This window comes from Tachypleus tridentatus, chromosome 10, assembly GCF_004210375.1.
Source record: "Tachypleus tridentatus isolate NWPU-2018 chromosome 10, ASM421037v1, whole genome shotgun sequence".
NCBI classification, from domain to species: domain Eukaryota; kingdom Metazoa; phylum Arthropoda; class Merostomata; order Xiphosura; family Limulidae; genus Tachypleus; species Tachypleus tridentatus.
This window is the reverse complement of record NC_134834.1, coordinates 134,895,808-134,917,617: the sequence shown is the minus strand read 5'-3', so window position 1 is coordinate 134,917,617 and position 21,810 is coordinate 134,895,808. Positions and strand designations below refer to the sequence as shown.

General features: G+C 35.5%; 1 protein-coding gene across 2 annotated transcripts in view; it reads right to left on the bottom strand.

Annotated features, from left to right (window-relative positions):
* Nucleotides 1–16,053, bottom strand: part of LOC143230377 (serine/threonine-protein kinase ICK) — a 53,574-nt gene extending 37,521 nt beyond the window's left edge. Inside the window, exons 1-2 of one of the 2 annotated variants that reach the window (XM_076463862.1) lie at nucleotides 15,914–16,053; nucleotides 8,149–8,377 (exon numbers count right to left, since the gene is read on the bottom strand). In XM_076463862.1, the coding sequence (XP_076319977.1) occupies nucleotides 8,149–8,309 (161 nt within the window). In that variant the 5' untranslated portion in view covers nucleotides 8,310–8,377; nucleotides 15,914–16,053. The remainder of the gene's footprint in view (nucleotides 1–8,148; nucleotides 8,378–15,913) is intronic. The other variant, XM_076463863.1, reaches the window with a different exon arrangement.
* Nucleotides 16,054–21,810: the final 5,757 nt, after the last annotated feature.

The following is a 21,810-nucleotide window of genomic DNA, read 5'->3' as shown; positions in this document are numbered from 1 at the left end:
CTACAGTGGCTGTGTGGAGTCATGAATTAAAGCATGTGGTCAACATGTCATACAGTGTAGATTTTTTTTTGTTAAAGAATATTTGGTAAGACACCATTTTCCATAGAGCAGTATTCATGTGTAAAAGAGGGAATAAACAAGGCCTCTGAAAAAGAAGAAAAGGCAAAAATTTACTTGTTAAATTCACTCCAAAGTTTATTGTACAGCCACAGGTGGATGAGGAAACACAGACAAAAGCATGATGAAATGAAGAGAATGAGAAATTAAAATACTGGGTATAGTCCATAAACTAACATGAACAATCTCCTTTAGAGGATGATGAAGACAGGAAGTGAGGGCAATGTGAGATGACAAATTTGATGGGAGGGCATGCAGAACAAGGTACAAAAGGAAGCTCATAGAAAGTAGTAGACTAAATGGAACAGAATGCAGTAAAAAAAAATTAAGGACATTAAAGTATGCCTCAACAATACTAACATCAACTTTACCAACACCATTAAATTTTTAGGTCTTATATTTTCACAGAGCTTGTCATAGAAGAACCTTTAATAACATTATCAGCAAAACTAGCACTAGAAACAACTTCCTGAAATGCATCAGTGGACCAAATAAAGGCTGCTAAGTGAAAACCATTCTAACAATCTATAAAGCATAAATCAGACTTCTTTTAAAGTATGGCAATGCTGCAACTTGTAACATGACTAATCACCTATATCTAAGACTACAGAATCTCCAGAACCAAGTTATCAAAACTGCATTCAGACAACCAAATCACACTCTCCACAAATATATCTTGACTCACTAACTGAACTACTCCCTCTGCAGGGCTGCTTCATTAAACTTGCTCCCAGATATTACAAATGTACCCAAAGTAAGAATATGCATACTCATCAAATAACCAGTTTAGCTAAAAACCTCTCCTCCTAGGCTAAATATATCTCCCCTTTCTATATGATAAACAGCTTAATCTAAAACATAACCACACTACCATTATTATATACTAATAATCATTCTCCTGTTTTCAGTTCTGGACACTGGGCAGGTAGTATATTCAGTGTCTGCCCAGTGAAAACAGTTTTCTACAGCTACTCTGGTTTCCCCCACAACTAAATCCTTTGCCATTGGATTTACAGATCCCCAGGACTGTGGCCCTGAAAAGACATTATTATTATTATTATTATCCTATATTTTTCTTTTTCTTTATACTCTATTTCTATCATTACTATTTATCTTTTCTCTCTCATCATCTTTCCCTCCCTCTTTTTCTCTTTATGATTCCTCAATTTGCACCCCCTCTTTTTTTGTCCATTATTTCATCAGACACAACAAATCCTGCATCTACATACCCAAAATCCAGCCAATGATTCAGCTCCCTGTTTTATAGTTCCTTCAAGGCCTCCAGCACAGATTCTTTTGAAATCTTTGGCTTGTACTTCACCTGCCAAGCATTAGACTAACCCCACATTTTTGCTAACACTTAATCTTACCTTGTGTACAGGGCTGAAGAGAAACAAATGTTTCTGAGTGATCCTGGTTGTCTTCCAAGCCTTCAGTTCTTAAGAGATATTAAACCAAAATGACTGCCAAGTAGGATTGGATTGGATGGACCAGAAGGCAGATCCAATTAGCAAGAGAGAAAGATTGATATTGAATAACAAGACTGTTATATATACCCCAGAGGATAACTGTACATGCTGTACCACATTACATGGCCCAGATAAGAGAGAAAAAGTAGGAAAGAGAGGAGAAGAAACAATCATTCAAAGCTGACAAAGTATTTATTCTTATCTACGAAAGACCAACTCATGCACACTACAACTATACGGCACGCCCAAACCTTACAAACCTGATTGTCCACTACGACCCATAATTTTAGTCTAGCAATCATTTAACTACAACATCAGTAAATATATAATGTGGGCATTTTCTAAATATGTAACACCAGGTGGCTCCTTTTTCAAACACTATTTCAGCTTTAAATATATTCTTAATCAACTAAATCATAAAGCCTTAATGGCCAGTTTTGATGTAATCTCCCTCATCACAGAATTCTCAACAACTGAAGCCTGCAAGATAGCTTTAGAACTTTATATCCAAGAACCAAACCCATTTATACACATCCCCAGCAACCAATTAGCAACCCTTGTAGAATTTACTACCACCAAAACTAACTTTATGTTCAATAACCAAAACTACCTACAAATAAATGGCCTAAGTATGGAGAATCCTGTGTCACTAGCTCTAGTCAACATATTTATGACACAGATTGAACCACAAGCAATCAATTCAGTCTTACACCCACCACTATACTGGTACAGGTATGTTGATGATACAATTGCTGGATTCACATCTATAGAACACACACTTAGATTTTTCAATCACATTAACTCAATACACCCCAAAATAAATTCTTGTTCATCTGTGAACAAGAAAAACTAACCAAATAGTATTTCTTAACCTCAAAATCATTAGAACTGGCACGCAATTCAAAATGGAAATCCACAGAAAAATCACTCATGCTGGATTATACATTCCCTGGGACTCAGCACATGAAACAAAACAAAAACTCAACATATTAAGAAACCAAATAATAGAGCCACAAAGCTATGGTCACCCAATAAAAATTAATGATGAAATCAACAAAATAAAATGACATTTCATCAACAATAACAAATTTCCTAAAAAAACCATGGAAAAAATTATACACACACACGTAGACCAACAACAAACAAACAAGAATAAATCCCAAGATAAAATTAAACTACAAAACATTATACTGCTGAATACCATATGTTCCCAACATCAGCAAAGAAACTTATAACAAAATATAACATTCCCATAAACACCAAACTTAATCAAAAACCAGGTACAAACCTAAAGTCCATACTATGTAAAAACTACACTGACAAACACAACACCAACATGATTTATAAAATACAATGCAACAACTGCCACGGCTTCTATGTTGAAGAAACAAGCAGAAAAATGGAAACTAGATTAAAAAAACACCTTCACATGTTTTTGAACACTGGGAATCAAATAAACACAACATAGCCATAGAAAACACCCAGATATTAAGTAGGGAAACAAATGTAAACAAATGCAAAATCAAAGAAGCCCTACTTATACAGCAACTAAATCCAAAATTAAGCTAATATAAAAGAACACCTTTATACCTATACTAATTAATAACCTAACATCCACCTGCAATGCCCCCTACAATTCAGTACCTGCTTATACTCTCATCCCTAAGACGTGTCCGTCAATGGTCACATTCAAACACTCTCTTTCTTAACCTGAAGATGACTTAGGAAGGTCAAAACATTGTTCTCTCCTTATTAATAAAAGTGTTAATACCCATACCAGCCATTCTGAGATACATTTTTATTTCAAGAGGGTTTCTCGTCATCAAGAGAGACAGGTAAAAAATTCCATCCCCTAAGCTACAGGAGGATAGTCAGCAGGAAATCTCCTGCCAGCTGACCAACAAAAAAGGCCTTCTATCTGTGTAATAGTCTTCCATGAAACAGGGACAAATGAAGTAGTTAACAAGAAGATGACTCAACACATGAAGCTGGATCTTTATGCCAAGGATAAGATAAAAACCAGGCATGAAGATACAGGATGACAAGAATGGGATGCATAGTAGAGGACTGAGGTTGATGCAGAAGGAAGAGAAACAGTGGAAAAGGGATCAGTGGTGATAGGAGCAGACACTGTAACTTAAAAAAAAAAAGGTTGTGCTGGCCAATATGGTGCAATCAGGAGGAACCAACATGAAGTGGAGAACACCAGAGAGATCACCAATGAAGCAATTAGGTGGTAGGGTACACATAAAAGTGTGAGTGAGACAAATCCCAGTTGATGGCATCAAAAGCCAGAGCTTGTGGATGTGGAACAAGTAATCAAAAGAGGGTAAAATGTGCATTGAGTCCCATGACAAAAGCATCCAACTGGATAGAACTCCATAGCAGGCAAAGGTCTCTGAAGATGAGCAGATTGAATGATCAGTCAGTGGGAAAGAATAGGAAAATGAAATACAAAGAGAGAGAAAACCTCCAGAGAAATGGTGAACCGATTTGATTGCTTGATGCAAGGCAAATCCCAAACTGTATCTGACTGAATCAGGCAGGTAATGGGATCTTGAGCAGAAGGAAAGGAAATGGGTAATGAAAGATGGGAATGGGAAGGAACTGAAATATGAAGCCTTCTGAAAGACCCCTTAGCATCCTTGATTGTTGATGAAGGGAAGCCAGAAAAGAAGAAACAATAACAGTTGAGCTCCTACATGACCCGATCCCTCAAGGTCGTCACTGCTATCAGTGAAGACTAGTAGTACTTCATTAAAGAAAAATCAAGAAAAAAAAGAACCCCACATTGAAAGAATGAGTAAGGACTGGGAGGATGTAGGACAGGAAAAGAATAGGAGGCAAGACAAATGGGTTACAAAAGTTATAAAGATAGTCTGCTGGTGAACTGGCATCACCCACAGTGCATCAGGGAATACATTAAAGACATGTAGCTCAAGAAAAGAAAGGTGTAAACCCTGAGAAATAAGTGGAGTAAAATGACTCTAAACAAAACTGAGTCCCTACCTAAAATTCTCCATCAACAAATAAATCACATATGTAAAGCCAGAATTGAGAACAAAATACAGGCTAAAGTGGAAGACAGAAATTCCCTCAAAATATCTGGGGAGACTCTCTGAGAACTGGTATAAGAAAAAAAGATATGGTAAGTGAAAGATTAACAATAGATTCAAACCTCCCATATAGATCATCTGATGGTAAGAAATGGCGACTGATCAGATGGCCATGTAAATGTAAAGTTAACAGAACAACAGTGGCCCATATATTACTGGAAAACAAAAGGTGAGAAAATGGCATATGAACAATTGAAGACAAGGTGAAAAAAAATAGATAACAGGTATGAAAGAACCCAAATCTGAAACAGAAAACCAAAAAGACCAAATTAGGCCTAGAACAATCCCCAGATCAAGAAAGGGAGCAATAAGAAAACATGAAAGATGAAAAAAGACAAACAAAGTCCTTGTCAGCCAGCAAGAGCTTAGCATTTTTAGTAAAAGCCATAGCAAAGTCCACAAAGAAAAGCTGGACCCCGTAAGATTCTACTTCCTGACTCAAGACAACACCTGAGGCCTGCAAAAATGCTAGTCACTGGTGCAATTCTCCTAAATGGTAAGGTCAACTTCAGAAAAAATTGCATGCAAAAGTTTCACAAAACTTGGGTGAATAAATAAACTGGCTTGAATTAACTGATACATTCAAAACTTTGGTGGTTGAACAAATCAAATGAAGTTGAAAATGAACCACTTTGTGAGGAAAACAAAGTCAAATACACAGCTATAAAGAAATACAAACATGTTTAGACATGAATACTTCCAAACAAAAAGTCAAGGTTCAGTAGAGGAGTGTGAAGGGAATCACATGTCACATGTGCACACAATGCCACTATTGGTTAATAGACGATGCATGATGATTTGCATAAGAAATACGTTGGAATGTACTATTCCAACAAGGTGAGAGAGCAAGGCCTAGGGCAATCCTCTGGAGGTATGTACCACATTGGAAACTCTTTTTTAAAAGCAAATTACTTTTTTTTTCAATTTAAGAAATGGCAAGATTAAGTAGCTATTCCCTTATGCTTTACCCACGAAGCCTATATATCAGCAGTCTGCTACAGGCACATTAATGAAGCAGATAAATCATGAGGAAAAATCTAAAAGTGATCTTGGGGAACATCCCATTTCAACAATGTGCATTTAGTGGCCACAGAATTTATAGTGAAGTCATCATGGCCTTAAAGTGCAGATTTGACCAGGACAGGCATCATTTGCCACAGAGTGATCTCCTTAAAGTAAAAAGGAGTCATGCTTTTGAAAAATAAAAGGTATGTATGCAGAAAGGTAACTTACTCAGTCACAATCTCGCCAAAGAGTGAAGGATGGTGACAGGTGGAAAATGATACCGTGATGAGGAAGAAACAGTTACCTGAGACAAACAAGTATATGAAAATGTGGTCCCATTGTTAGATGGATGAAGTAATTCCAATGTACAACAGGTTGAAGACACCAAGAACTACAGGATGATGGAGACAAGGAATGAAGAAAACAACTGATGATAAGCTTAGGCAAAATGAAGCAAATCCTGTGGAGGGTAAGGCATACAAGCACCTTCTTTTCAAAAGAGAAATAAAAGAAACCAGCATGAACAATAATATCTGGAAAAGGAATGCAAAAGAATTACTGTGAAATGTGTCTAAAAAGGACTGAGGTAGGTCTAGCACATTCTATAAGAGAAATCTGAAGAAGCAGAGCATAATAGGGTGGTAGAAAAATGTCAAAATCCACATTATGGATTTTGCTACTGATAATAGTGTAGACCAACACCTTACAAGAATTTAAGGAAAATAAGTGATAGATTTAGATTTTTAACTTTTTCTCATGGAGAACTGTGTGCAATTTGAAAGGGCAGTCTTGAACCAAATAGCCCCTTGTTGTCCATGACATCATGCTAAAAGCACATTAAAATCAAACATTAAATATGAAAAATAATGATAACTTATAATAACTACTAAAATATACATTGCCTTGCAAAAGAATTCACCCTTACAAAGTTTCCATATTTTGTTCTGGTTTGAGTTTTTAATCATGAAACTTACAAATGGAACTTTATAATTAGAATATATACTCTCCTCCAAGCTGAGAAAGCTAAAAAACACTGATATTATGTAGGTACGATTTTAAAAGAAAATTAGAATATTCACAATTGCATATTCAATCCCTTTACTGTGGCAGCCTTAAATTAGTTCAGGTGCAAAATATTATTTCGAAAGGTCACAAAATTAGTGTAATTGTCTCTGTCTGTATGTAATCAAGGTAGTTTAATTTAACTTCAGAGTAAATGCATCTCTTCAAACCACAACTCACATAGTGTTATGACCTATCAACCACAAAGATCAAGGAGCTTTCCAAACAAGAGAAAGTGGTAGAGAAGCACAGATCAGAAGGTTACAAGAAATACTGCTGATTATCCCTTTGCATATAGTAAAGTCCATCATTAAGAAGTAGAACATGCTTTTACCACCCAATCATCATTCAGATCAAGAATTTCTTCCACACTAAGCTGCTGAGCAAGTAGGAAACTGGTTAGGGATGCATACAGTGACTTTGAATGATTTGTAAAGTTCCATGTCTGTCCAAGATAATAGTCAGTGTTCATACATCAACAATATCTCAGTTCCTACACAAACCTGAAAAAAATAATCTTAAATCTTGTATGGAGTTTGTAATAAAGCACACAAATGATGTTGCACACATGTAGCAGAAGGTTTTGTAGTCAGACAAGAGAAAATTTGAGCATTTTGGTCTAAATTCAAAGCATCACATCACCCAACATATCACCTAACCAACACATTCCACCTGTCAAACATGGAGGTAGCAACATCAAGTTATGGGGATGCTTCTCATCAGCAGGGACTGGTAAACTTTATAGAATTGAGGGGAAGAAGGATAGTACAAAGTACAGCCAAATCCTGAAGGAAAATCTGCTCAAGTCAGCCAAGGATCCAAAAATAGACTGAGAATGCACATTTCAGCAGAACAACGACACGAAGCACAAGGCCAAAACTATGCTGGGGTAGTTTCAAAAGAAGAAAGTGAATGTTCTGGACTGGTCCAGTTAAAGTCCTGACATGAATCCAATAATGGTGAGACTTGAAGGTTGCAGTCTGTCAATGATCCCCAATGAACTTGTCAAAACTGGAGCAATTTGACCAGGAAGAAAAATTACAGCACTATATTGCATAAAGCTGGTACAGACCTGTCCAAAAAGGCTTGCAATAATAACTGCTACCAAAGGTGCTTCCGTTACATACTGACTTAGGGGGCTGAATACTTATGCAATCATCCAATTTCAGTTTATATATTTTCTTTCCAGGTTTTGCTGACATTCAACATCTTTCACACATAACATTGTTAAGTTTTATTAGAGTTTTGAATAAAAACAAGCTCATTCAAAAAACTGTTTACATTATTTGTATTTCATCAAAATGCAATATTATTATTAGGGAGTGAATAATTCTGCAACGCACTGTAGCTTATGATAAATAACATAATAAAAACGTTACCTTTTGATAGCAACCTTTTCTCCAGTGTCTAGTCGTTGACCTAAAACAACGCTGCCATAAGTACCATCACCCAGTTGACTAAGTGTAACATAGCGATTCATCCCAGACACTGTACCTGGTGATGGAGGTGCTAAATTAACTGGTTGTTGGGCAACAATCATTTGAAAGGATTATATAGCAAGGTTTAATTCAACATGCATGTATATCCACAAACTCACAAGTGACACGCCTGAAACAGAGTTTAAAAATGATGTAGTTTTCATGTAAAACATTTTCTCTAACACCTGTATAAACTACATTTAGTTAAGAAAATAAACTGGAAGTTATTAGTAAGGAAGATAATGAAGTAAATGAGATATTTTAAAGATGGAATCCTAACATACCTGAATAACATAGACAATAATACTCTACCTTCAAATAACAGTTTGAATGGTAAGTTATACAGAAATTGAAAGAAATTAAAACATATCTGGAAAAAATAAAAATATATATGCCAATACAATTATGATATATGGATAATAAGTGTCTATGTGGTTCTTCATAACTGCTCTTACACACCTATCCTTAAGAAAGCAAAAATTTAAAGTTCACTTTTAACTCTTTGTAAAGTGTTGGCATACTCTACTGTTATTAATATCCATAATTTTGTTTTGTTATAAAAATAAAACTTGTCCTAAATGAAATCTAACCTGTCTTTATCACATCTGAAACATGTGGCTCTTTTCTTTTTTTCTTTAAAATACAGCACAAACAAATCAGAACCCTTTATCCTTTAAATCTTCATGGTAAGGATTACAAATATCTGGAGAAGTGTTAGAATAGTTGAGAGTACACAGAGAACTATTCTTTCTAGTATTATTACTGCTGATTATATCCATAGGAAACTGCTTTATTTTAAGTTTCAAAATGTAAATTTGTCTTTTGTAATGTTATTCACCATTCTAAAAAGGATAACTTCCCTAAGCATAAAACAAAATTTAATAATCTTAAAATAATGCATTAATTTACTGTTTTCTTGAAATAACTGAAAAATATTCTAAAAAATTGTGGTTTTCCAAGAGTAATACTTTAACTGCATTGGGAATGCTTCATCCAGTTTATGACAGGAGGACGGAACCTAACCACATACACATGAGGAATTATGTGACTGGTCCAACTCTATCATCATATCTGCTGGAAATCAACATACAGAGGATGACAGGAAGGAGGGTGTTCCAGCTGAAGGGGCACACTGCATGTTGGTGGAATAAATCTTCCAACACCTGATTAAATCTGAAATTGTACATCAGGTCCATGACAGGATGAATGTCAAGACCATCAACACTGGCAGAATACCTCTTTACTGGAACTGATCGCACTCGGGTGTAAGCCTCTGTGGTACACAACCCCAGCTAGAAACTGGTAAGGGTCAAGGACTTTTATACTCCATTAGAAGAAGGGGTACAGGGAGTTGGCGAGTTCAGAGGTGAAATAACATGAGTACACAATCCAAGATGAACATTTTCATAAAGCAAAATACTGTGAGGGTTACCTAGTAGCAATCTTGTAGAACACCTTCTCTCAATGGTAGATTTATATGAAACATAGATCTTACAGTACAGAATTAAGAAAAAATATCCCTTTGCCTTGCCACTCAAAGAGAAATCGTGAAACAAAAAATGGAAACGGGAAGAAAACAAAACCCTGTATACAGCAAGGTTGTGTGGTAAAGATAATGAACAGTAAAGATACATAGAATGAACTACATACCAGCAGTAATGATGTCCTCCGAAGAACGATGGAAATAAATAAGCAGCCAAGGATAGGATAAAGTGACAAAGTTTATGAGAAGAAACATAAAAGAGACTGAATTATCTGGCAAAAAGGAAGAATAAAACAGTAAATTAACTGGTAAATCCAACTTGTTTGGGTAATTGGGGAATGGTCACAGGATTGGGAAGGATTCCAAGGAATAAACAGTGGGACTGAAAACCACAAAATAAATCAGAATGCACCTTGCAACAGTGGAAAGCAAAGACCAGACAGAGGAGGTTATCAGGATTAGAATGGTCATAAAAGTTTGCCAAGAAAGAAAGTGAGAAGGTAGAATCATTCACCCAAGTGGCCACAGAGTTGGACAGAAAAGAAGATCTGGAGAAAAAACAAATTCACTTGCTAAACAGCATATGGAGAAATAACACATGTAAAGGAAAACAATGATGTCACATGTTGCAAAAAGCCAGTCTACCAGACCAGGAACCAAACAAAAGCCATACATGAAGATAAAGAATGGGAACAAACTGATGACCAATGTCAGATCAGAGTGGATGTAGGAGAGTGGGGGAATAGGTAGAGTAAGAAAAGGCAACTTTAGTATTTGGCACATATAGAACCTGAGTCTGAGTGGTCTAGTTGATGGAAAAGAACTGGAGAATTAGACAAATGAAAGAGTAAGCACAGGAGTATAGACCCATCTAATCCTCACTGAGAGTAACCAGTGCTCCTGCCAAAGGTGATGTAACAGGAAAACAAAACAAGGGAAGCTAAGAATTGAGGTGAGTGACAATGGTAACCAGATCATAAACATCCCCTGGGCACAGAGCCCTAAAACACTTGTGTATCCTGTGACCATATACTGGAAAAAATCCTGTCAGAATGTGATAAATGATCTGCAACAAGATTCAGGGCATATGAAACAAGACAAGCCAACAAAAGAATCTGATGACTGTGGCCTAACATATAAAGACAAGTGACAAAAACAAAGGTCTCATGATTGAGTGTCCCTTGCCTGAAAATGTATGAGATAGCAATTACGTTGTTGAAAAGCACCATCACCAACCAGCTTCAAAAAACTAGAAGAAAGTGTAACATTGTCTGATGGACTACAAGGAGCTCAAAAGGCAACCAAAAATTTTGAACAAAGTTCCTCTGTATCTCCAACACCCACTGAAGGTTACACATGTGGTCATAATCAAGATGAATGAGGGTTCAGCATTATGAGTAATGCTGAAATCTGGGGGCTCAATCTCATGCAGTGGATCCAACAGGTAGTCTAATGTAACTTTTCTCTGAAACAAACAAAGTAATTAGAACAAATATTTGACTGAGATAAGGAGAAAACCATATAGCCTGATTTTGAACCTGTGAACTGGTGCTCCATCATCAGTCTGTCAGCTCTGAACCATTTCTTGGTCCTTCCACATCTTTGAATTGAGTTGAACTTAGCCTATTTTTAGGTTATTTCACCTGGTTTGTAAATTACATTGGTCAATGTGTTGGATGTATACCTACACAGTTGCATCTTGAAGTTATATTTGTTTTGTTCATTGGAGGTGTGGTTTTCAGTCTGGGTTCTTTTGCCTGAACTAGTCTTAGCTCTATATGTTTTTTGTTAAATGTTTGGCCTTCATTTCCACAATTACATGGATAACTCACTTCCTCACAGACCAACTCTCTTTTTCCTAAGAATAGTGGCTCAAGTTGATGGATTGGTACATGGGTAGATAGTTTTTTTCTCACACCCATGCATTTCTTAGTTCAGTTTGGGATATTATTTAATTCTCTTCTCAGTCTGGCCCAGACTTCCTCCCTTCAGTTTAGGGCTATGATGCTTCTAGTTTGCAACTCTTCTCCTTTCCTTCTCCCATGGTGTGAAGTTTATCCTTATTTGGGGACTTTAAAAATGGCATAAGGCTGGTTCTGTCAAACTACAGATGGTGACCCATTTCCTCTTAATGGAACATCATTCTATCACAGCTCAACCCTGAACTAAGAAATGGTACTAAAAATACAGTTGGGTAAATTGGCATAATAATATTACGGTCCAGTCTCAAACTCACAACCTTTGGAAAATGAGTCAAAGGGGCAAATCTGCTGATCCACATTGCCCATTGTAGGCATGAAAAAGGAAACCAAAGTAGTGAGGCCAATACCCACGAAAGGACAAGCAACTCCAAATAATGTAAATCGAAACGGGGAGAGTCAGAATAATGACATGCAAGAGCAGGGTTGTCCAAAATATGTGAAGGTCGAGACATACTGACATCTAAACTCAGTTGGTCCATAAAACAGCATATAAAAAAAATATATATCCTTACAAGATTAGGACACACTAAATACAGGCCCAACAGTTCACCACTTAGAATGACAGGAGTAGAATCACACAAAACTGGAGGAAAGAACACCACATAACCTACCTGAAGGATTAGGTCTAAAAACTGGAAGGGAGGCCTAGACAACTCACCTGAAACACACATGACTGTGAAGCATACACAAAAGAAGAAAACAGGCTGTTTCAATCCTTACTGTTATATTCACGAAAACCCTAACCCAGCACAAGAGGACAATTATCAGGTGATTAGAAGACACATAAAAGTAGCTAGTTCTCTATAAAGTAGAGCCATTATTTTTAGAGAAGATGAAACTTTTTAAGATACCACTAAGTGGTCAGCAAAGCAGTTGTAGTAGTTACATCATCTGCAGTAGATGCCATATGGAATTGCATGTGTATGATGAGAGGAGTTTACTAGGAATATGGAGATTTTACTTCCACAAAGAATTCTCAAAATAATAAAATTTTCAAATGGATTATGGCAAAGAATAAGAGTATTTATGGCTAAAAAATTTCAACTTTAACTTGAGAAAATAAGTGAAAAATTCAGTTGGAAAACACATCTAAACAGTAAACTATCAATCAAGAAGTAATTAAGGGCTGCATGAAGAAAGGAAGCTAGCAATGATTACGCATTGTGTTGTACTCCTATTGGTGAAGGGTTGCTATATGATCAAATGAATGAAAGCATGCAGATGTCCCATGAGTGAAAATTTGTATTTATAGGGGGTAGTATACTTCAAGAAAAGGTATCTGTGAAAGAAGGTAAGATATTGTATAGGAAACCATTCATAACAGAGCATACTAGAATGATAGCTAGGATGTTAAGGCTGGAATACAAGAATAGCTTTGAAATTAATTTTTTATAAAAAATAAAGAGTAACAAGGAATTTTATTTAGGTGTTTGAAATTGTTAAGGGAAATGATAGTACTGAAGCACTTTATCGTCATCTTTTTTTCTTTTTTTATGTACTTTTTGTGTGAATGATAAGACAAAAAGACATATAAATTTTGGCAGGATAGGCATAATCTTCATCTAAGACAATTTTATTTTTCAAAAAAGAATGGATGCACCTTTGATATTGGTTGATTTCAGATGTGGTGGATCCAAAAAGTTTAAGATAAGGCTTGATGAATAGTTAAATGATAAGGGATGGTTTTCAGTGTTTATGGTTTTTTATTATAATATTTATTATTGTTATTATATATATATATATATTTTATCTGTCTTAAGTTTAGCTTGTTGAATGAGACAAACATGACAGACCATCAGCTCCTTGTTGTCCATAAATGTTGTTACATTATGTATTACTACTTCACTTCATAATGGTACTTGCACTCAAATACATCTCCACTTCCACATGTCCTATCCACATTGGAAGTTTGTAATAAATTTAGAAATAGCATCTTCCCTTGTAGTTTCCCTAGCTACATGATGAAGAAAATCATCTTGAAGAGTTTCCAAGAATATATCACACTTAGCATTTTACAATTAATATGCCAAAACATAAAACCACTGCTACACTTTTTATCTTATCATAAAACTTCTCATTAATTTATTAATCTGATAAGTTGGTCTGGAACAGACTTAAACTGAACATCTTTTACTTTATATCCTATAACAGAAACTAATAGTGATTCAATATCCTTTCATCCTCTATCTTCCACTTCATTAGGCTGAAGTTTCAGCCCTACATATAAAGCCAATCTCACCCATCCATTTTTAAACACTGTTAAACAGCTCTTCACTTTGTACTTAAACTTATACAATCAAAATTGTCTCAATCGAACAATGCTTCAATTATTTCCATAATATTAAAATTTATTCCAAAACAAACCTTAAATAGTTTTTGTTTTGAATACTTTTAAAATCATAATAATAACTAGCAAGCTAAGTGGTCAACAGGATAAAAAAAAAGATTTATTTGTGTTATATTCTGATGATAAGAAGACAAGAAGTTAAAAGTTTAAGACCAGGAGAAAGACAAAATAGGCTCCAGTTAAGATAATTTTATTTTTCTATTAGGGTGTTTAGCTCATCAAATGAACTGGAATTTGAAATAGTAGAGGCCTGTACTTTAAAGAAGTTTAAAAAGGGAATCATTGATTTCTTTAAAAATAAGGGATAAGTTTAAATTTTTTTACTTTTGTTAAGGGTAAGTGTACAAGTCTGTTGTTCACATATTACTTATTTGAACAAAACTGTGAAAGTAATATTTGTATAAATTTACATATTTACAGCAAGTGTATTCAAAACATTCTTAATGTGTGAACTTACAAGTCACTTCTATCCATAGTAATTCAATGACAGTTGCTTTAGATTTTGTATGCTAGAGTCTATCAACTATAGCAATTAGATAACTTAAAAAATGTCTATATAAGTATATTAATAATTACATTGTACTAGGCCTACTAAAGACAACTTTTTAAGCTTTTATGAGCTTGCATTTTAGTTGATGTGTGTACAAATTATAATTCAAATTTTAAATGTCAGCAATATAAATTTTAATTTTTAACTTGAAGTTGCAAGTAACACTATTATTTGTTTAAACATATATTTTGATGTTAAGCTGATTTATTCTAAAAACTAGACTACATAATGTTTTTTCATTGGAGCATTCACCTACTTAGTTTTTCAGAGTCCAGCAACAGCAGCTATGTCTAGTGCCCACTACTGTTGAACTAACATGTTTTCTAATTGAATACACTGGTTATCTCACCAATTTAAGCTACAAATAGTACCAAATTATTCATAACATTTATCATTCAACATTCTCTTCTGCACTTCTTATTTCTTTACACTATAATGAAACATATATATATACACACACACCTATTTTATTTTTTCACAATGTAAAAGTTATGATAAAAATTAAGAACTTATCTGTAGCTTGATGTCTTAACCAATAAACAATGTGAGAAAGCATCCTTTAGAGAAATAAAAATAACAGATGATGAAAGTTCAAAATTATCCATGTGGTTTGGAGTCCATTTTACTTCACAATATAATAGCCTAAATTAATTCAAGTATGTGAATAATTTCACAAATTATCTTTTAAATTTCATCTCTGGTGAAAAAGAAATCTTTTGACAATAACATATAAACAAAGTTTAAGTGCTATCAAGTTTTAGGGTGAGTAAATATCCATTTAAATTCACAATCAGAGTCTAACTCAGTAACTGTTTGGCCTCTAAGTCTAACTGGTTAGTTACAATACGTTTTTTTACTATTATATCACGGTTGGTCTAAAATATAAAACATAAACAAAAAAGCTTGAATTCAAATGTAAGTGCCACTGTCAAATGAATGAGCTTTGACTTTCTATTATCACTTTGCCACTGTCAAATGAAGGAGCTTTGACTTTCTATTATCACTTTGCCACTGTCAAATGAATGAGCTCTGATTTTCTATTATTACTTTGTAATGTTTAACTGCTAACACGACAAAAAGGCAATAACGTTAGTTAGCAGTACTATTAATATTACAGATAAAAGAAAAGAAAATTGGTAAAGGTTAAACCACCAAGAATTAAACTACAGATATATATGCACAAACACTATTATCGATACAAGGTTTCGAGTAATGCCCTTCCTCAGGTATCACGGGTAGTACGAAGAGTAAAAAGTAAATTAAACCTAAAGAAATTCTAAAACTAACATATATTTGATTCTTACCATCAACATGTCTTTAAAATGTGTATATAGTTTTAAACAAAACTGTATATCATCACAAAAAGGTTAAGTAACTCAATAATTTTCAAACTTGAATAACTATGCTAACTAAGACCTTATCTCATCCATAGCAACGAGGCTTATTTTCATTTGTTTACGAAATTCTTAAAGTAATTATTACAAAATATTTGGTCAATAGGTAGCGCTTTAACAAAATATACATTATATGTACTTAAAATGTATATAACATCAACAATACTGACCTTTTCTATTTATATAACCTTAAATGTCATTTTTCCCCTTGCAGGTTATACAGAAAATATAATTTTGGGGTCTTCTTCCGTCTAAAATTATCTATCTTTCTAAACCCCTTAAACAATATTTGTTTGCAAAATTGTTGTGTCATGCATTTTCTGTAATAGAGTATGGTTCAGTAATGCAAAATTATTAAGAACACATCTAATTTAAATTTAAACCAATAACACTCCATGCGAACAGTGTGGTAATTTTTAACATGGCCAGGTGATTAGGGAGCTCGACTCATAGTCTGAGGGTCGCGGGTTTGAATCCTCGTCAAGCCAAATATACTCTCCCTCTCAGCCGTGGGGTCGTTATAATGTGCGGTTAATTGGTAAAATAGTAGCTCAAGAGTTGACGGTAGGTGGTGATGACTAGTTGCCTTCCTTCTAGTCTTACATTGCTAAACTGGGGGCGGTTAGCGCAAATAACTTTCGTGTAATTTTGCGCGAAATTCAGAAACAATTATTTTTGACCAAAATAGAAATAATCATTTTTCCGCTAGAACACTAATATTTATCAAAATAATTCATTTATTAAAACCACAATCACTAAGAGGCTTATAGAGAATACAAAGTTAAAACTCTTTGTCGTTGTTAATAATGTACCAACTCTTTAGATATAAAGTATAAGTGCGCTCGTTGGTTAAAATAAATGGCTTGCCGAAAGTAAGCAGCGATGGAATTCATTAAAACTGGATTAATTTCACATTTAGGGCACTTCAGAGCTCAATGTTAAGAGCTTTGTTCTTTTATATTTACTTCAATAACAGATGAAAGAATGATTAGGCTTGTTTATGATGTGTTGTTGACTGTCACGAAAATGTCAGTACTTTATTTTATAAAAAAAACAAAAAACATATTTTTTATGAGTTCAGTGAACAAATTTTTGTTCTGTTTGGTTGATATCAAGCACAAAATTACACAATGGATTATCTGAGCTTTGCCCACCACCGGTATAACAAGCCGGTTTCTTGCGTTATTAACCCGCAGACATACGGCTGTGCCACTGGAAGGTTGGTGAACAAATGGCAAATAGCTTTTTATTGTAGTAATTGTATATGACTTATTATAATTAAAATTCTAAATATAATTTTGTTGAAAATATCTTTGCTGGTACTGTGGAAGAAAATGATCCAGGTGTTTGGGTTGATCAGTTTCTAAAGTTATCCAAAGAGTGTGCTGTTGCCAGTGCTAAGGAAATAGGATTTAAAGTCGTATTAACAAAAATATTAAATATAAGTCTAAAGATGTTATAGTTTCAATGTTTAAGTCAATAATTAGGCTTAATTTGAAATCTTGTGTTCAATAGTAGGACCTTTGCCTTAAGAAAGACATCGATTTAATGGAAATGATTTGAAGGAGGGATACTAGGACTATATCGGTAATGGAAAAATTGTCAAACATGAACAGTTTAAGATTTTAAAAATTATTTTATTTTCAAAAAACAATAAGTTAGAGAAGATTCGATTGTAGTATTTGAAATTGTCAAGGGCGTGGTATTTTCAATTAAAACTGCTAATTTTCCGATAAGTATCAGAGACGGATCAGGTTATAACTGCATATTTGATTAGGAAATAAGGAGAGTGATATTGATTAAATCACTTAACTCAGTCTTTTTAGCTGTGTGTATGTGAAGCAATGAGACGGGACAAGGTGAATAAAAATGAAAATTCGGATTAGAAGCCAGTCACACGAGTTCCAGTACTCAAATGTGTGGTCAATCTTTGGTCCAAGGTTAAAAAATGATGAACTACCTGACGTTGTACAGTCTTACACTATCTCAGAACACCTTTCTATGGGGAACCTTTCCATTTGTGGTCTTTATCATTATGTACCCATGCAAATTGCCTTAAATTATGTGAAAACAAATTAACAGGTGGAAATCATCTACCAGTGACACGTTTAGCTTTTGTTAACTAGCTACTGATCATATTAGCCAGAGCTAGAGCTGCTGTGCTCTGACTGGCAGCTGTTTAAAGAGCTCGACAGAAACCACATTATATGGTCTCGAGCTTCATAGGTATTAACATATTCCAGTGAACTCCACTTCTTAGAGCTTCCCTTCTGTCAACATTGATCCTCAGCAGGAATACAGACTGCATTAGTGGTCCAGGTGCACCAAATAAAAGCAAATCTTATCAGATTAGAGTTCACAGGTAAATTAATGTAATGAATGTTTACATCATCGACAAAAGTCCTATATCCTGGAGAAGACTTCTAATATACTAAAGATCTCTCCCACACAACCACAACTTTCACTAGTAAACTTTTCATGTAGACATTGTAAACTTCTATGTCTGTAAAATGTTGTTTGTGTGTGAAAAATTCCTTTAAATTAACTAAACTCAAGAAATAATTAAAAGACTAGTAGGTATGTAATAGTTTCCAGAACTCTGCAATACATCTTGCTGGCAGGCTACCAAAAAATTATAGTTTTTTATATTTACTTGTGATGTTTTCAGGCAAAAGTAGCCGATTTCCTAACAGTTATAAGATAAATAGATCAACTAATAACTATAGATTTGTTCAAATATAAAAATGATTCTTTTTGGACAGTCTGAGCATTCCTAGTATGTGTAAAATAATGAAATTGTATAAAGTTGATAAAAAATTAGAACAATGTTTATTGTTTTATAAACCAAAATAATTAATTTGGTTTGTTTTGGATTTTGCGCAAAGCTACACAAGGGCTATTTGCGCTAGCCTTCCCTAATTTAGTGGTGTAAGATTAGAGGAAAGGAGCTGGTCATAACCACCCACCACCAACTCTTGGGCAACTCTTTTACCAACAAATAGTGGGATTGACCGTTACATTATAACACCCCGGCTGAAAGGGCGAGCATGTTTGGTGTGATGAGGATTCGAACTCACGACCCTCGGATTACGAGTCGAGTGCCTTAACCACCTCGCCATAAAATCAAAATAAAACATGGCATGTATGTTTATGCACATGAGAAGAGAGCTTCTTTTAAATATAATCTAAAGCTTTCTTTTCACGATGTTAATGATATTGATGTAAGTCTTTACTCAATTAATTCCTAGTGGAGTTGGATGAAGAAAATGCGCCTAGAATCAACGAGTAACTTAATTTCTTTATCATATCGACAGTATAATATTGTAACCTTTATTTTCACACAGTATTGGTTGGGTGTTACATTTAGTAAACTTCAATTCAGGCAGCGAAGCAAATTGACAAGACGAATTATTATTTTCTAATTCTGTTGTTATAATACAGACAGGGAAACTTTCCCTTTGGAAATTGCTTTTATAGCAAAACTGACATCCACACAATCTACCCTTACTTTTCACCTTTTATTTCCACTAACATAATTACTTTCCTTAACTTGGTCGCCTATATATATATATAATAACGATAAATTTTTTAGCCATAAACAAAATACGTTGCATATTTTGAAAAATATCCTAGGGTACAAGCTACAACGTGGGATTATAAAATGTTTCTTAGGTTTTGGAGGTGACTGTGGAAGTAGGACACACATTGCTGTGGGCTTACACCATCTATCAGTATTAACCTTCAATTCGTTAGTCTCAAATAAGATTAGAAATTAGGAGAGTGAGATGTGTGTGCTCAAGATGAAAAAATAAAATAAAGAAAAAAAGGTACTACCATTTGCAGATAAGTAAGATAACACTTACCTCTTAAACTCATCATTCCTGCGCTCAATATAATTTTGAATTTATTTACAATAAGAAGTAACTGTACAATGAATTATGACAAAAATGAATGCGGTATGAACTATGGAAAAAAAAAAATGTTACACATATATACAAAGTGAAAAAACGTAATGATTAAACATATATCCAAAGTGAAAAAAACAATGGTATATACAGAGCAAAAATAAAAAGTAATTAAACACACACAAGGCAAAAAAAATAAATATATACAAGGAAAAAAATAAATATATACAAAGAAGCAAAATTAAATATATACAGGGTGTTCGGAAAGTCACTGTGCACTTATTTATTTATTAACAGACAAAACTGTACAGTGACTTTCCGAACAAAGCAAAAAAAAGGAAAGAAATATATACAAAGCAAAAAAGAATAATGAAATATGTACAAAACAATAATAATGATAATAACTGAAGAAAAGATACAGATATATACAAGAAGCGAGAGTGGAGATAGGACGGCTCAGAATCCAAGCTCGACCCGACCCCCAACAACGCACAGAGAGGCGAGACATCCGGCCGCTACTGATGGAAAAAGTCCCTGGAACTCAGCCGCCGAAAGTCCTCCTCGAGCCGGTGTAGCAGCCTGTACTGGGCCTTAGCCAGTATATTAAAGTACGACACCGGTGCCTGTTCGTATATGAATTGATTTCAAACAAGCCAGATGACTTACTTAAAGATTATTAGTGTATATTGGAATGAAAAGGCCAGGTGGAAGGAAACAGGGGCTGGCACCATGGTATAAAATGGTCTCAGCCGAGAGCGGCAGGACTCGCGCCGGGAAAGGCGGGCCACCATTCCTAGATCTCCACTCACGTTGGAGAGAGAACCAACCTGTGTACGACAGACTCCACCTGAGTGTGATAGATAAAACACAACTCAGTTGCACAAAAGTTCCACAGATGCGCACTCTTCCGCACCGGAAGGATGTTATGCACGACGCTCTAGTTGAAAGCCTGGAGGCAGCTATCAACATGACGCATCGCAACATGGCCCCAAATAATGTCCCGCGGAAGAGCAGGGTGGTGTTGCTCAATCCTTTGGTACATTCAGGAACCAGCAAGTGGTAGAGGGAACGGGAGTCGGTCGGATCATCGGCTGACACTGCACGACATCGCCGTATTGCTACAGCAGCGTCTACATTCTGAAAAGGAGGGTCAAAACACATTGGTGTTTGTAGGCTCAATGGAACACCAAAAAGCCTGTGTCTCGTTCCAACCAAGAATCTAATGAGGTGGCAACTGGGATGACCCTCCAAGGACAGACAGCGAAAGGTGGTAGCCAGTAAGAGAGAAAGACACTGGGTTTAGACACATGATATACTCAGACCTCCCCTACGTGGCGGCAGGGTCAAAGAAAGCCGAGATACAGCCTCAGGCTTGCCACACCACAGGAAGGTGAAGACATGGCGCTCAATAGCTCATTCAGTGCAGTCATCCAGAGGAAGAACAGCCCTAAGAGACCAGACTAGGGTGACTATCCTCCTCCTCACCACCTCTGCCCTGCCAAACAAGTTAGCAGGACAGCAGCGGTAATTGTGTACTTCCGACCTCACACGCTGCACCACCTTCCTCCAGGCAACCTCGGGGCATGCGAGAAAACGAGCCCCAAAGCAAGTGACTGGGGAGGAAGTCCAGTTCAGTCCAAATGGAGAGTTAGCAAACGAGATCCATTCGCCCAACCCCCGATCCCAAGACTTGGCATAGTTGAGCTGGGCAACGTTGGTCTGAGAGTAATGGTGGAACCTAACGATGTTAAGTTCGCAAGGAACAGATTCACATCATCTGCATGAGAAACGTATTTGACACTCATACCCCCAGCAACTGGAGGCCACACATCAAAACCGAGTGATACGGATAAGAGAGTAGGCACTCAATCACATAAAGCAAGGGGGACAATGGACAACCAT